At 43.3% G+C, this 17,672-nt stretch overlaps 1 protein-coding gene across 1 annotated transcript; it reads right to left on the bottom strand.

The window, feature by feature from the left end:
• Nucleotides 1-256: 256 nt before the first annotated feature.
• Nucleotides 257-7,421, bottom strand: SAP18 (Sin3A associated protein 18). The gene is made up of 4 exons (XM_062194546.1): nt 7,276-7,421; nt 6,959-7,068; nt 915-1,037; nt 257-668 (listed from the first exon to the last, which is right to left on the bottom strand). The coding sequence occupies exons 1-4, from the start codon at nt 7,402-7,404 to the stop codon at nt 512-514; spliced, it is 519 nt and encodes a 172-aa protein (XP_062050530.1). The 5' UTR covers nt 7,405-7,421; the 3' UTR covers nt 257-511.
• Between the last annotated feature and the right edge of the window lie 10,251 nt (nt 7,422-17,672).

Here is a 17,672-nt window from a genome sequence, read left to right as displayed (position 1 = left end):
TCTCTTCCAGCACAGGCAGTTTTCCTTAACTTGCCTCAGCTCATACAATTTCAAAATGCCTCATCCATACACATCCTTTTTCTAACTGCAAACAAGGGTCTATTACCACAAAGTTTGGCCCGATTTCTACAACGCCATGGCTTTCTTGTTCCACCCCTTTGAGACTTAAGACACACCCCACCCTCCACTACTCAGTGTAAGTCTACAAAATGACATTAAGCCCTGTTCCCTTGCCCCCATTAACTTTCACACTCAAGCGGATTGCACACATGTATTTAACAATACAGTTTTACACAGAATGCTAAGAGCACTTTTCTTTGTATTTTACAGAAGGGCTTGAAACATATGGACTATTCATATTCATACCATAGCACATCCAAATCTCCTAAATAGATGCATTACAATTTGTTTAGAATTTAAAGGCTTAATGGCAATAATCTGGAGAGGAAAAAGAGTAAGTTTATTTTACATAACCAACTGAAAAATAAAGTCAAGAAATAGTAAATAGAATTTAATATGGTCTCATGCGCCCTGAAGTGGGTGGTGCCCGATTCGGAGGGGTGATCGCTATGTCCAAATAATCTCCTATTTGGAACTTCTGTGACTGCAGGGTCATGGAATCATCAGTCCCCTTTCTGCCAGACATGGTGCTGCCAATCTCCTTAACTCTGTAGGAAAGGAAACCAACTGTTAATGGGCCACAAATCAGTGAAAATAACTATATAGTACAAAGTGAATATGGTACTGGCTTTGCCCCATCATCTTAAATAGTTAAACCCAAGATATATTAAGATAAGCCAGATATTAATATAAATTCATATTCCCCCAAAGAGATTTATTAAAGAGGTTATTTCTATCAGTTAAAACACACCAAAAACAAAAATTATAGTGATGAAAAATGAGAAGTTACCTACCGATAACCAGGTCTTTTAATATCCGTAAAAACAATTGCAAAATTGAAATGTGTGCCCTTCTTTCTAGCTTCTGGATAGACTTCTTTAACTAAACTGGTCAATTCTTTCAGGGTTGCATCCATCCTAAATTTTTTTAGGGAAAAAAAAAAAAAAAGACATTTACATTTTATTAATCAGCAATAACATAACAATGAGTTAATTTCACGTGTCACAGTCGTGACTTAGGAACTCCCAGGGTCTTTTAATACAAGAACTTAATTGTATGTCAATCTTTTTTTAATTAAAATTTTATTTGGAAGGTAGAAGTGGGGAGGTATCTTCCAATCACTGGTTTACTCTCCCAACCCACAACCAAAGTCATGAGCTGAAAACTCAATCTGGGTTTCCCTGTGGGTACAAGGACCCACACATTTGAGTCATCATTGCTGCCTCTCAGGGTGCCTATTAGCTGAAAGCTGAAATCAGAAGCAGAGCCGGGGGTGAGGGGCAATTGTGGTGCAGTGAGTTAAGCCTCCACCTGCAATGCCAGCATCCCATATAAGCACTGATTCAAGTCCTACTTATTCCACTTCCAATCTAGCTCACTGTTAACGTGCATGGAAAAGGGCAGTTTAAGATGGCCCAAGTGCTTGGACCCCTGCCACCCATGGAGACCAGGATGGAGTTCCAGACGCCTGGCTTTGGCTTGGCCCAGCCCAGGTGTTATGGCCATTAAGGGAGTAAACCTGTAGACAGAAGATCTTTCCCTCTAACTCCGCCTTTCAAATAAACTCTTAAGAGAAAAAATTCAAAGCAGCATCAGCACCTGGACCCAATCCAGAACTCCAGTATGGGATGTCGACATCCCAAGCAGCATCTTAACCACTGCACCAAATGCCCACACTGCATCATTGCTAAGACATGTACTCTTCCATATTTTATCATCTCTAAAACTGGAATGCATCTTAGAATCAAAGTGTTAAGTACGGTTACTGTTTTTCTTTCTTAGATGCGATCTTAACAGTTTAAAACAGATGGAATCCTGGAGCCAACGAGACAAAGTTTTCTCAAGATTAAACACAAGCTTCTTTCACAACACAGATTGTCCCTTGAAAATATTTTTTGAAATAAGAATCCCATATAGTCCTTTGAGTTACCACCTATAAAACTCTAAAATACAAGAATTTGAGATACAGTAACCACCTAGTATATTTTTTTCTTCCATAACTAGAAAAATCAGATTGTTTGGAACTTGAAAAAGCATTGTCTGGCCGGTGCCGCGGCTCACTAGGCTAATCCTCCGCCTTGCGGCGCCGGCACACTGGGTTCTAGTCCCGGTCGGGGCTCCGGATTCTGTTCCGGTTGCCCCTCTTCCAGGCCAGCTCTCTGCTGTGGCCCGGGAGTGCAGTGGAGGATGGCCCAAGTGCTTGGGCCCTGCACCCGCATGAGAGACCAGGAGAAGCACCTGGCTCCTGCCATCGGATCAGCGTGGTGCGCTGGCTGCAGCGCGCCAGTCACGGCAGCCATTGGAGGGTGAACCAACGGCAAAAAGGAAGACCTTTCTCTCTGTCTCTCTCTCTCACTGTCCACTCTGCCTGTCAAAAAAAAAAAAAAAAAAAAAGCATTGTCTGTTGAGTCTATAAACCAGCACAAGGATACTAGGCACTTCTGAAAACTAAACCGCATTCTGTTAACACAATATGACCACACCATCTTCTGTTTTCTACTGCTGCCCATTCTTTTCTCTCTCTTTTTAAAAAGATTTATTTATTTATTTGAAAGTCATAGTTACACAGAGAGAGGTGGATAGGCAGAGAGAGAGAGGTCTTCCATCTGCTGGTTCACTTCTCAATTGGCCATAACAGTCAACCCGAAGCCAGGAGCCAGGAGCTTCTTCTGGGTCTCCCACGTGGGTGCAGGGGCCCAAGGACTTGGGCCATCTTCCACTGCTTTTCCAGGCCATAGCAGAGAGCTGGATCAGAAGTGGAGCAGCCGGGACTCAAACCAGCACCTATAAGGGATGCCAGCACTGCAGGAAGCGGCTTTACCTGCTATGCCACAGTGCTGGGCCCCCCAGTCTTTAATAGTTCCCTAATGGACCTCAAAATCTTTCCCCCAAAACATGCCCCTCCTCTCATATTTCTATGAAAAAACCAACACCCACTCTGTTGCCCAGATCATCACTCCAAGCATTATTCATTTCTTATCTCCACCCTGTTAACAAAGTCCCAATATTCCCACTCCTAGATACACATGAAACCTAATTTTTTCTTGCACTCTCACATCACTGTTTTATTTCAACCTCTCATTAATTTTAACTCTCTACTTTAACCCATCTCTGTCTCAGTGTTTTAGTTCTATTTCTATATAAAACTGATATGCAAAGCAAGATCACTTTGTACTAACTCCCAGGAGTTCGTACTGCAGACAGCACTGCCAAGGTCTGCACAAGGAGCAGCAGTCCCAGGATGTCAAGTCTCTGCATGATTTTCAGGTGTTTCACCAAGACAGACACAACTTACACTGGCACTGGCTCAAACAACATTTTGCTCACACAGGGGAGAGATGGTAAGAACACCTTCAACAGTAAGAGTTTCCCACGATTAGGTCTTGCCCTGCAGCCAACACAACACAAGGTAATGGTCTACATGCGCCCATTATGCTACAGGCAAAGGACTTCTGTTCACTCCCAGCTGGATACACACACACACATGTAAGCAAAACACAGTAGTATACATCAAGCTCACAACAGGGCTAAAATAATTTTCAAACATTCGGGCTGCCATTATGCGCAGTGGGTTAAGCCACTGCCTGAGATGCTGGCATCCTGTACGCACACAGGTTTGAGTCCGGCTGCTCCACATCTGATCCAGCTTTCTGCTAATGTGCCTGCAGAAGCAACGGAAGATGGTCCAAGTACTTGGGCCTTTGCCACCCACGTGGGAGACATGGACTGAGTTCCAGGCTCCTGGCTTTGGCCTGGCCCAGCCACCCACTGCTGCAGCCATCCAGCAGACAGAAGATCTCTCTCCCTCTGCCTTTCAAATAAATAAAATAAATATTTTTTAAAAAGTGCAGGCTCTGGAGTCAGATCCTGGAACATGCATGTTTCTCTGTCTCTCACACACACTCACACAACTCAAAGACAGACTGAGGTCTCTTCAAGGAATGTTCCAGATCCAAAGCCCTTCTGTGCAAGCCATGCATGAGGCCCAACTTGATAAATGCTTATTACTGAAAGAGGGAGGAGGAGGAAAAGCAATACATAAGAATATAGTAAACTACATCCCAAATTTCACCAAGGAGGAAAAGCCATACATAAGAACATAGTAAGTTATCCCAATTTTCACCAATCAGAAATAGTGACATGCTGGCGCCGCGGCTCACTAGGCTAATCCTCCACCTTGCAGCGCCGGCACACCGGGTTCTAGTCCTGGTCGGGGCACCGGATTCTGTCCCGGTTGCCCCTTTCCCAGGCCAGTTCTCTGCTATGGCCCGGGAGTGCAGTGGAGGATGGCCCAAGTGCTTGGGCCCTGCACCCCATGGGAGACCAGGAGAAGCACCTGGTTCCTGCCTTCGGATCAGCGTGGTGCGCCGGCCGCAGCGCGCTGGCCGCGGTGGCCAATGGAGGGTGAACCAATGGCAAAAGGAAGACCTTTCTGTCTCTCTCTCTCACTGTCTACTCTGCTTGTCAAAAAAAAAAAAAAAGAGAGAGAAATAGTGACATTAACATCACTATGGGCTTAAAAAAAAAAAAACAAGAAAGAATTTACTTTACTTATTTGAAAGGAGGAGTGAAAGGAACAGAGACATAAGAGACACAGATCCTCCCCAAATGGTTGTGCCCGTCAGGCTGGGCCAGGCGGAAGGCAGGAGCCAGAAACTCCATCTGGGTCTCCCACGTGGGTGGCAGAGTCCTATGCACTTAGGCCATCTTCCACAGCCTCACCCTCAACCTCCATTACCAGCAAGCTGGATCAAAGTGGGGCCAGCAGCCAGGACTTGAACTGGCATCGCCATAAGGGATGCTGAGGTGACAGCTGGAGGCTTAACCTGCTATGCTGTAACACTGGCCCCTGTAGGCATCTTCTGTGCCTATACAAAAAGTAGTAAAGCTAAAATTTCCCCAATATATCAAGCATATTGTACATGTGAAGACTATGACACAAAATTTAAATCCTACCACAAGAAAACATATTTTTAATAAAAATTAATTTTACTGGGGCCGGCACTGTGGCATAGCAGGTAAAGCCACCACCTGCAGTGCCGGCATCCCATATGGGCCAGTTCAACACCCAGCTGCTCCACTTCCAATCCAGCTCTCTGCTATGGCCTGGGAAAGTAGTAGGCTCAAGTCCTTGGGCCCCTGCACCCGCATAGGAGACCCAGAAGCTCCTAATTCTGAATCAGTCCAGCTCCAGCCATTGCAGCAGTTTGGGGAGTGAACTAGTGGATGGAAGATCTCTCTCCCTCTGCAGCTCTGCCTTTCAAATAAATACATCTTTAAAAAATTAATTTTACTTTAACTAAAAAAAAACCAAAAAACAAAAAACTCAAACTGAAAAAATTATAAGCCTTTGGATAAGGACTCACATTGTTATGTAAGTCTACAGCTTTTTATCCTGTCAGAGTTCACATTCTATTCTCCAACAATTAGCTTGGTTATTTTAACTGTCCCCATTGAACACCAACACTAGCATAAACTCTGAGGTCAGAATTCTTTATCTGTCTTGGAGACAACTTAAAAAAAAACTGACATTTTCTATAGATCATTCTAATACAGTGAATATTTATGACAATATACATTTATAATATACAAATATATTTTAGAAAGTTCATGGAAAATGGAATTACAAGTATGGTTTTTTTTTTTTTTTTTTTTTTTGAGGGGGGAGGGCAGGCATTTGGCCTAGTGGTTAAGATATCTGCATCCTGTACAGAGTGCCAACCAAGTTCAATAACCATGTCCACATCCTGACTCGAGCTTCCTGCTAATGTAGACCCTGGGAGGCTGTGGGGATGGTTCAAGTAGTTGGGTCCCTGCCAACTACTTGTTTGAGTTTACAGTTCCCAGCTTCAGCCTTGGCTTAACCTCCAGCCACTGCAGGCATCTGAGAAATGACACAGTAGCTGGGAACTCTTTCTGACTCTCAAATGAATTAAAAAAAAAAAAAAAAAGTATTGGTTTTCCACAAACTTTTTGAAGACCCTACATATACCAAAAAGGACACTTTTTTACTTTCTAGTAATTCATTCCATGTTCTCATCATGCTATAATGAACCTGGCGAATTTGGTTCATAAAGCTTAGTACCTTCTAAAGACTGTCCTCCCAGACCACTAACTGGAGTAGCCGGTATTGCTTTCTGACTGTTGTATGCCCTCCTCTGGGGCTGAAGTCTTTGCTGGGTGAGGCACAGTTTTACATGTTAACTTGACAAACCTACAGTCCCCTGTTATCCAACCAAGAATAAGGCAGGCATTGCTGTGAGATATTTTATCCATGTGATCAGCCTATAACCAGTTGACTTTAAATTAGGAGGACCGTCCCATACACTCTAAGTGGGCTGGTTCCCATCAGCCCAAAGGCTTTAAGAGCAGACCAAAGGCTTCCCTGAAGAATTTGGCTCTGGATAACACCATTAGCTGAAGTCCATGCTCTAGAGTTCCGGCCTTTCTTTCCTGAAAGCTAGCCCACAGAGTGGGAATCCGGGTGGCTATCCTAGTACCATTTATACAATTTTGAGTCCCTTAAGTCTGGCTATGGAATTTTAATTATGTACATACTCCTATCATTTTCCTATCAGGCAGCAATAAAAGGATAGCAACCTTGAGTCTATCAATTCTTAACCCAAAAGTTTCGGCGATAATTCTAAAAGCATTAAAAAAATGAACAAATCCCCTTTCCTCTAACAGTAAAAATCCTTTTAACTTTCTCAGAGCTGCACCCAAAGGCCCAAAGTGGAAGAGAAAATCTGGAATCAAAGATTAACTCTAGCTAAGGCAATTAATGAGCGGGCGTCGCAGGTCTCCGCCAGGGGCCCCGGCCCGCCCCCGCCGCGCTCACCAAGTGTAGATCTGCAGCTCGCTGGACGGTACGTTTCCGCGGGAGAACTCATCCATTCGGTGGTGGCGGCCGTTATTGGTGGTGAAGACCCGCAGCAGCAGCGGGCATGTCTAGGGGAAGGCGAGGCGAGGGCAGGGAAGAGGCAGAAATTAAGCACGGCGGCCCGGGCTTTCTTCCATCCCGAAGCGTCGCGGCCTCCCAGGCGCGCCGGGAGCAAACACACGGTCTTCTTCCCCCCCCACACACACGCCGCGCCTTTCTGCCCTACCCTGCGCACCTCCACGTCTTCCCGGACCCCACAGCGCCACGGCCCTCACCTTCTCGCGGTCAATTGGCTTCTCCGGCTCCTTTTTAATTTCCTCCTGGGTAACGCGCGATTCCACCGCCATCTTCCTCCTACGGCCCGCGAGACGCTCGCCCTGACCTCCGACCCCTGCAGCGAGCATGAGCACGGAGTCTCTCGCGAGGAGAGGCTCGAGGCTTTATAAAGAGCCGGGGGGCGGGGCGGGGCGTCTCCCGGCGCAGGCGCCCTTCGCGGCACGGCGCCTGGGGAATACGGCCTCCGCGAAAAGGCGGGCGCGGGCGGCCGCGGGGTGGAGCCTTGGCCGGAAGTGCTGGTTGTCGGTTCCCGGGCCGTTAGGTGGTGACGTATTTATGCCAATAAACGTTGACTGGCGAATTAAGCTTGAAGTGGCGTCTTCACATAAAATAATGAAAACCTGAGCGAACCCAAAACGCTGAGGAACATGGCAGCCCGTTCTTTATTAGCAAAATCACAAGAATAACGGCCTGGCACATACGGACCTCTGAGGTAAAATGAAAAGCGCAGAAACGAAGCCTTTTCGGCAGATGATAAGACATCGCATAATGAGAGGAAACGAATTGGATTCTTTTCACGCAGTACACGGCACACACACTTGAGGCGGACCAGAGACTTACATGCGAAAGGCAACATTAACAACTTTAATGGCCTGTAGATAGGAATATGTGCTTCAAAAACACCAGCCAGAAAAATGACATCTAACTAGATTAAATCTGAAAAAAAAAAAAAAAAAACATGATCTTCAAAATACATCATAAAGAGAAAAATAGAAGCCACAGAACAGAAGATAACGTGATGCATATATTGACAAAATCTTGTATCCAGGGCCAGGATTGTGGAGTAAAATAAGGCTGCTGCCTGTGTCGCCGGCTTCACGTTGGGCAGCCGTGGTATCCCAGCTGCTCCACTTTCCACTCAGCTCCCTGCTAATGGCCTGGAAAAGCCGTGCAAGATAACCCCAGTGTCTGAGCCCCTGCCACCTACGTGGGAGATCAGGATGAAGCTCCTGGCTTCTGGGTTTCAGCCCGGCCCTTGCCACTGGGGCCATCTGGGGAGTGAGCCAGTGGATGGAAGATCTGTTTCTAGCCCTCTAATTCTGATTTTCAAATAAATAGGTAAATCTTTTTTAAAAGAATCTTGTATCCAGAGTATGTAAGAACTAAGGAGGAAAACAATACAATTGAAAAATGGGTAAGATAAAATGTTTTTAGAAAGGAAGTCCAAATGGCCAATGACTGTATAAGGTGATCAGACATTAAATGGGGAAATGCATTAAAACCAAATGAATTAGAAACTGACAATAGCAATCATGGGTAGACTAATGGAATTCTTACATACCACCGATAAGAGTATAAATTGTTACACCCATTTTGGAAAATGAATTATTAATATAGTTGATCTTAGCCAAAAGGCCAAGAAACAATTAGAATTATTTAGTACAACTGAAGATATGTATACATCTAACAGTCCCATTCTGTGGAGTATAAACCCTGGAGAAAATATTGCCCAAGTGTATCCAGAAACATTACAAGAATGTTCTTAGCAGTATTATAAGAACAAAAAACTGAGATGAGCCCGTGTTGACTAACAGCAAAATAGTTCAATGAATAGTAGTATACTGTATAGCAACAAAACTACTAGACCACAAAAAAAAAACCCTGCTAGAAAACAAATACTATAAAGCAACAAAAATTACAAGCTACAGCTGCATAAAACATGGATCTCAGAAACTTAATGGCGAATATAAGATGCCAATGACAAAAGAATGTATGCTGTGTGTAAACCCATTTTTATAACATACAAAAGCAGACACAACTAAAATATGTTGTTCATGATTCCCAGGTGTTAAAACTATCAAGGTAATTATAGAAGTCAAAGTAGTGATTACTTTTCAAGAAATAACAGGATTGTGATAAAGGAGGGGCTTCTATACTGTTGGCAAAATGTTTTTAACTTAGGTAGTGGTTATATATATATATATATATATAGTTGTTTGGATTAAAATTAGTCTTTAAGGAGTATATTTATGCTTTTTGCACTCATCTGTACCAATAATAGAAAAGTGGACAAATGGCATGGGCAGGCGTTTAAAAGATAAAGCATAAATTTGAATGTAAATATTTGGAAAAATGGCCAATCTCATAAATAATCATAGAAATACAAATTAAAATCACAAATATAAAGAACATTGAACACTTTTACTAGATAGACCAAAATGTAAAAGTCTGACAATCAAGTAAATGCTGCAAGGATATGGGAGAAGGGAATTTTTATAGACTATCCTCATCTACTTTGGAAAATTAAGTGGTGTTATTTTAGAAAGATATGTGAACACCTTAAGGCTCCTGTTCTAATCCTCATGCATACCTCAGAAAACTTGCATAGGAGCACAAGATGATATCCTTATAACTTGTAACTATCAAAGAGTATATTCATAAATTGGAATATCATAAAGACTTGAAAGTGAATCAATACAGTTTTTAAAAATATAGAATAAGTCACAGAAGAATATAATAGGGTTCAATTTATGCAAGAGTCAAAAATAAGAACCGCTTCCCTAAAAGATACTGTTTTGGGAATAAACACAAATGGTGAAGTCATAAAGAGGAGCCTGGGGATGATCAATTATGGATTTGGGGAAGTGTTATCTCTGTGGGATAACTTGAGTAATGCAAGTTATGAAGGGTATTCAGAGCCTGTAAGGTATCAGTAATGTACTCTTACTAGGCAGGGTATGATTGTTCATTCTTTAAAAGTGTAGCTATAGGAGTGGGCCTTGTGACCCAACAGGTTAATCTGCCACGTGGCATGCCGGCATCCCCTATTGGAATGCCAATTCAAGTCCTGGCTTCTCCATTTCCAATCTAGTTTCCTGCTAATGCATCTTAGGGAGTAGCAGATGGTGGTCTAGTAATTGTGTTCCTACCACCCACCTCAGGGACCCAGATGAAGTTCTGGGTTCCTGGCCTTGGCCTGGCCCACTGCTGACAGTTGCAGGTATTTGGGGACTGAACCAGCAGATGGAAGACCTCTTTCTCTCCCTCTCTCCCTCCCTTTCAAATGGTTTTTTGTTTTGTTTTGTTTTGTAATTAAGATTTACTTATTTATTTGAGAGGCAGAATTAGAGGGAAAAGCAGAGTGAGAGGCCTTCCATCCGCTGGTTCATTTCCCAAATGACTGCAGTGGCCAAAACTGGGCCAGGCCAAATCCAGGAGCTAGGAGTTTTTCTGGGTCTCCCATTTGGGAGCAGGGGCTCAAGCAGTTCTATATCATCCACTGATTTCCCAGGCCATTAGCAGTGAGCTGGATTGGAAGTGGAGCACCAGACCCTTTTTTTAGATTTAGATCACTGGTTTTTATTTGTTTGTTTTAATTTTGCTTAGGATGGGACCTGGCATGCAGGTTATGTTAAATTTTTTTCAAAAATTCTATGATTATAACATTAAATCTTTTTCAAAATATCCAGAGTTTAAAAAGGCTGACACATGAGGGCACTCTAATCAATCAAAGGGAAAACATTGGAACAATGAAAAGGAATCTCTCAACATTTTATTGGTGATATTGAAGGCATTTTACTTCTTTAATATAAGTTCTCAGCCTTTTTCCCCCCTTTTTTTTTTACAGATTTATTTATTTTATTTGAAAAGCAGAGTAACAGAGAGTTAGAGACAGAGAGAGGTCTTCCATCCGCAGGTTCGCTCCCCAGATGACCGCAATGACTGATGCTGAGCCAGGCCGAAGCCAGGAGCCAGGAGTTTCTTCCGGTTCTCCCACGTGGGTTCAGGGGCCCAAGCACTTGGGCCATCCTCTGCTGTGAATTAGGCAGATTAGCAGGGAGCTGGATCAGAAATGGAGCAATTGGGACTCGAACTGGCACCCACATGGGATGCCGGCACTGCAGGCAGTGGCTTTACCTGCTATGCCACAGCAGCAGCCACAAGCTCTCAGTCTTGAACTTTAAAAAATAGCCAGCTCTTATCAAAATGGAATTCCCTAATACCTTGGGGCATTAGAACCGCAGGTATATTTTAGAATATGTGATCATTTAAATAAGTTTGTGAAGAATGGAATCAAAAGATAAATTTAGGGGTTGTGATGAGCCTAGCAATTAAGACACTACGTAAAAAGCTCACATCCCACATTGGGAGTGCCTGGGTTTAATTCCTGGCTGTGGCTCCTGACTCAAACTTCCTTTTAATGCAGACTCTGGGAAGCAAATAATTGGGTTCCTTTCACTCCCATGGGAGTCCTGAATTGAGTTCTCGGCTTACAGATTTGGCCTATCCTAGATCCAGCTGTTCTGGGTACTTGGGGAGTGAACCAGGAGATGGGAGCTTTCTCCCTCTGTCTTTCCAGCTCTCTAAGAGAGAGAGAGAGAGAGAGAGAGAGAGAGAGAGAAGAAGAAGAAGAAGAAGAAGAAGAAGAAGAAGAAGAAGAAGAAGAGCAAGAAAATTTTGAAATTCATGCATAGTTTTTTCATAGTACATACTTACCATGAACTTTTGAAGACCTCTTGTAGTTAGGGTAGTTGTTCAGTCCATTTGGCCTTATAGGACCATTTCAGTAGAGAAATTGTATTTAAGTGTAAACATCTTTTCTCTTTTTCATTAGATTTTACACAAGTAGTACATTTCCAAATGTATAGCCCAAAGTATTTAAAGCAGTGTCTCAAGCAGATACTTCTACAGCATGGTCATAGCAGCACTATTCTCAACATCCAAAAGACGTAACCCAAATGTACGTCAGTAGATGAAAAGATGTACATATAATGGAACAGTATTCTGCCTTAAAGAGGAATGAAATTCTGACACATGTTAACAACATGGATGAACCTTGAAATCATTATTCCAAGGGGCATAAGCCAGACACAAAAGAAAATATTGTATAATTTCACTTACATAAGGCACATAGAATAGGCAAATTTATACAAAGAATTGGGGTTACCAGGATCAGAGAGGGAAGAATAGAATGGGAAGTTATTACTTCATGGGTAAATTTCCATCATCACAAATTTTGTTTAAAAATATCTGAATATGTATTGTGATAATGTGTACAACATTGTGAATATACTTAATGTCACCTGTACACCTAATGATTTGTCATAAAGTTTATATAAATTTTATCATAATCTAAAAATTTTTAAATGAACATTTTGAGATATGTGGAAATCATCAAACTTTCTCCATTCTTTTCTTTATTTTTTTGACAGGCAGAGTGGACAGTGAGAGAGAGAGACAGAGAAAGGTCTTCCTTTTCCATTGGTTCACCCCGCAATGGCCACTGCGGCCGGCGCACCACGCTGATCTGAAGCCAGGAGCCAGGTGCTTCTCCTGGTCTCCCATGCAGGTGCAAGACCCAAGGACTTGGGCCATCCTCCACTGCACTCCCGGGCCATAGCAGAGAGCTGGACTGGAAGAGGAGCAACCGGGACAGAATCCGGCGCCCTGACTGGGACTAGAACCCTGTGTGCCTGCGCCACAGGCAGAGGATTAGCCTATTGAGCCGCGGCACCAGCCTTCCATTATTTTTCTACTCTCAGCATTTTGAATCTGTTGAAAGGCAGATTATCCTAATTAAAACTAATATAAAGTTTTACCCAAAAACCCATATGTTCCTCTCTTATTAAGAAGGATGGCTTTAGCCAGCGCAGCAGCCATTGGAGGGTGAACCAATGGGAAAAGGAAGACCTTTCTGTCTGTCTCTCTCTCTCACTGTCCACTCTGCCTGTCAAAATAAAAAAAAAAAAAAAAATTGTGTCGCCGGCATCCCCTATGGGCACTGGTTCTAGTCCCGTCTCCTCTTCCAATCCAGCTCTCTGCTGTGGCCTGGGAAAGCAGTACAAGATGGCCCAAGTGCTTGGACCCCTGCACCTGCATGGGAGACCAGGAAGAGGCACCTGGATCCTGGCTTCAGATCAGCACAGCTCCGGCTGTTGCAGCCATTTGGGGAGTGAACCAGCGGAAGGAAGACCTTTCTCTCTGTCTCTCTCTCTCATTGTCCACTCTGCCTGTCACAAATAAAAAAATAAAAATAAAAAATTAAATTAAATGAAAAAAATTGAGTCCTTTCAGGTGATTATTAAAGCTTCTCAAATCTCTAAAATTATACACTTTCCTTCCAGTGCAACTACAAGAACATATGCAGTCTAAGCACAATACTTATGAGGTTCTGTAGTAGTAAAGCTTCTGCTTGTTATGAAGAGTAAAAAAGATATAAAAATTCCCTTAACATTAGAAGAACTAAGCCTGCAGTTATATTATTATTATTTAGAGGATAGGTTACTTTCTGTCCCCCTAAGAACTTGTATTTTCACAGAAAAGCATATACACTACAAGCAATGCTGCACTTCACTAGTCCTAACTGGCCTTGCTGTGTCACCCTTGCAGCCATTCTTCTCACATTACAGGCCGAAGGGTAGTGTTTTAAAAAGTCCTAACCCCTGCCAGCACTGTGGCTCACTTGGCTAATCCTACGCCTGCGGCACCGGCACCCGGGGTTCTAGTCCCAGTTGCTCCTCTTCCAGTCCTGCTCTCTGCGGTTGCTCCTCCTCCAGTCCAACTCTCTGCTATGGCCCGGGAGTGTAGTGGAGGATGGCCCAAGTCCTTGGGCCCTGCACCCCATGGGAGACCAGGAGGAAGCACCTGGCTCCTGGCTTCGGATCAGCGCAGCGCCGGCTGTAGCAGCCGTTAGGGGAGTGAACCAAGGGAAGGAAGACCTTTCTCTGTCTCTCTCTCACTGTCTATAACTCTACCTGTAAAAAAAAAAAAGAAAAAAAAAAAGTCCTAATCCTTGATTAAAAGCCTTCAAAGAATCCTATTGCAATTTAGAATAGAAACCAACTTATGTACTAAGTTCTTACTGGCTCCTTTGGCCTTTTCCTCCTTCCAACCCCTTAATTCATTGCCCTGCAGCCAGGGAGGCCTTTGCTGCCTAGGACATTCACACTTGCTGCTTTCTCCGGCTGAAGCACTCTCCCCAGACTGTTGCGCCCCCACCCCATCACAGTCATCTCAGAGAAGCCTTTTCCGGCTTCACTAAGGTTCTACCTCCTTCACTCCTCCACTCATCAGTCACCCATTTATTTCTCTTAGCATATCTCCTTTCTGATTGACATCACTAGCCTCCCTTTTTAGAATGTAAGCTCCCCAAGGGCTGACATTCTGTCTGCTTCCACACCTTCTAGCCCATTCCTCATATAGTGGGTGCTCTGTAAGTATTGAGTGATGTGAATGAACAGATAAATCACTAGACTGCTCCCACTGATATGGGCTAGGCTGGGAGCTGTTGAGCAGAGGAGCTGAGAGACTGCTAGAAGCCTTTGTGCTGGAGCCTCATACTCCTAAAACCCCACTTGCTTCTGCACTGTCCCAACATGGTTGTAGCCTTCACACACACCCACTTTCCCATCCTGCGCCTTAGCCTCATCACGTGCACAGAATGCCATGATGGCCACGTGGAGATCACCACATGCACTGCAGCCCTGCCCAAACTCCATCTGGCTTGAATATTCAATCAGGGCTTCACCTTCTCTTCTGCACACAGATGACCCTAACTTTGGTGGGAGCAGTTGCCTTTCCTTCCTCATGGAGAAGGGTTGCCACACTCATGTCTTTCCTGCACCTCTGTGTCTCTGAATTCTCTCACACCAAGAACTTGGAATAAACCCAGCTGGGGACTCTATTCCCCATAATACTACTAAAATAGACTACAGGGGCTGACGTTGTGGCACAGTGAGTTAAGTCCCAACCTGCAGCACTGGCATCCCATATGGATGCCAGTTTGAGTTCCAGCTGCTCCACTGCCAATCCAGCTCCCTGCTAATATACCTGGGGAAGCAGCTGAAGATGGCCCAAGTCCTTGGGCCCCTGCATCAATGGGGGAGATGCAGAGGAAGCTCCTGGCTCCTGACTTTGGCTTGGCCCAGCGCTGGCTATTTTGGCCATTTAGAGAGTTAAAAAGTGGATGGAAGATCTCTCTCTCTCCACCTCTCCTCCTTTCTGTAACTCTGTCTTTGAAATAAATAGATAAAAATAAAATAAAATAAATTAGACTATGGTGTATGATTTAGGAACCCACTTTTCCACGAGGCTCAGGTTGTTCTCATCTCATTTGTAGTACATTTAAAGTCCATGAAGCAGAATGAGGGATTCTATTGCCTTTTCAGAGAATAGAAATATCTCTCAACTTACCCCTATGTTAAGCATTTGAATGATCAGATTGAAAATGGCTTTTAAACAAAGGAATGCTTCCTCAAAAGTCTATAGAGTGTCAATATATTTGTCAGAAGCAAGTTTAGAAGGCAATTAAAATTTTAATACTTAACTGGTTAGACTTTTTTTTAATATTTATTTATTTGTTTGAAAGGCAGATTTTACAGAGGCACAGAGAGAGAGGTTTTCCATCAGCTGGTTCACTCCCCAAATGACCTCAATACCTGGAGCTGCGCCAATCCAAAGCCAGGACCCTGGAGCTTCTTCTGGGTCTCCCACGCGAGCGCAGGGGCCCAAGGACTTGGGCCATCCTCTACTGCTTTCTCAGGCCAGAGCAGAGAGCTGGATCAGAAGTGGAGCAGCTGGGACTCAAACCAGTGCCCATATGGGATGCCGGCACTGCAGGTGGTGGCTTTACCCCTTACGCCATAGCGCTGGCCCCAACAGCTTAGACTTTAAAGTCAGAAGGATCTTAAATTTAAATTTCACCACAGGCATGTGTTAACGGTTAATCTGAAGTCCCTTAATTGCTCTGAATTGATACATAAGTCAGGAACAATTAAATACCAAATAGTCTGTTATGAATAATAAGTACATCTGAAGTAATTGGTACAGTTCTGCTATGCACTTAGCACTCAACAAAAGTGAGCATTATAATCATTACTGTCACCATCATTATCATGTAGATTTTATCTTTTAAAATGAGGCAAGAGGATCAAATTTAATATGCTAATTTCCTATAATGACCAAGGATGGCTGATTCTGTGAAATTTATGAATAGAATAGCATTGCTGTCATAATTGCTTAATTATAAACTTATGCCAATTCATTATGCACATTCAAAGATCTAATTGTCAATCATTGCAAAATATTGGGAACATGTTTATTAAATTGGGAAAAAAAAGCAGCCATAGAAATTGTTTGGTTTAGGCCTTTAATCATGAAGTCTGTAAGGAGTGTTTTTGGGAAACATTGGGGTGGCTCTTCTGGCCCTGATTCCAAGATTGCACATAAAGAAAGGCTTCCAACAATTCAGCAGTATTTTTGGGATTAGGAAATATTTGTGAATGAACGTGATATTGATATCTATCGTGACATGAATAAAATTTAAGTCTGCCTTCGGGGTACTTCAGAAAGTTCATGAAAAAAAAAATGGAATTGAAAATGTTTATTTTGGTGCAAAAAATTTTAAAGTCCATGCATAGATATTTTTCATCATACACATTTTTCATGAACTTCTTGAAGACCCCTCATATTCATGGATTTCAAAAAATGCACTAAAACCAACCTATCTTTTAATTTCATTTTCCACAAACATTTGAAAGTACTTTCATTTACCTAAATAAAATATATACTTGCGGCCAGCACTGTGGCATAGCTGGTAAAGCTGCTGCCTGCAGCGTCAACATCCTAAATGGGCACCGGTTCAGGTCCTGGCTGCTCCTTTTCCAATCCGGCTCTCTGCAATGGCCTGGGAAAGCAGTGGAAGGGCCTCGGTCCTTGGGCCCCTTCATCCACGTGGGATGCCTGGAAGAGGCTCCTGGCTCCTGGCTTTGGATTGGTGTGGCCATTGCGGCCATTTGGGGAGTGGACCAGAGGATGGGAGACCTCTTTCTCTGCCTCTGCCTCTCTGTAACTCTGCCTTTCAAATAAATGGGTAAATCTTTTTTAAAAAATGTGCTTGCTGATCTTCTGTATACAAAGAGAATTGAAAATCAATCCTTACATGAATGGAAGGGGAGAGGGAGCGGGAGAGGGGAGGGTTGCGGGCGGGAGGGTAGTTACGGGAGGGGGGAAGCCATTGTGACCCATAAGCTGTACTTTGGAAATTTATATTCATTAAATAAAAGTTTAATAAAAAAATGTGCTTAGCACTATAATATATGTTAAATCATTAAAGATTTTCTGTATGCTTAAGTAATAATTGCAGTATCACATTCTCACCTTTTAGATTTATATGGTAATAGCAATAGTTAATATTTATTGATCACTGTGTGTTAGCTCTTCATCACTATGGTGAAGAACCTGAGAGAAATTAATTTTGTAAAGAGATACAGCTTATTTTTGGCTCATGGTTCTGAAGTTTCAAGTCCAAGACAGGGGGTGTCGGTTAGGGAGGGACCCATTCGTTGGGATACGATGAAGATGGAGGATGGCAGTGGTGGAACATGTGGAGCAAGAA

The sequence above is a fragment of the Lepus europaeus genome, chromosome 6 (assembly GCF_033115175.1).
Source record: "Lepus europaeus isolate LE1 chromosome 6, mLepTim1.pri, whole genome shotgun sequence".
NCBI lineage: Eukaryota > Metazoa > Chordata > Mammalia > Lagomorpha > Leporidae > Lepus > Lepus europaeus.
Note: the sequence above shows the minus strand (reverse complement) of the source record. Positions and strands in the feature narration are given on the sequence as shown.

Coding starts and splice junctions, on each gene's coding strand:
- SAP18 (XM_062194546.1), bottom strand. CDS start 7,404: ATGCTCGCTGCAGGGGTCGGAGGTCAGGGCGAGCGTCTCGCGGGCCGT. Junction 1,038..6,958: donor GAGCTGCAGATCTACACTTG/GTGAGCGCGGCG, acceptor AAAAAAATTTAG/GATGGATGCAACCCTGAAAG. Junction 669..914: donor ATTAAAAGACCTGGTTATCG/GTAGGTAACTTC, acceptor CCTTTCCTACAG/AGTTAAGGAGATTGGCAGCA.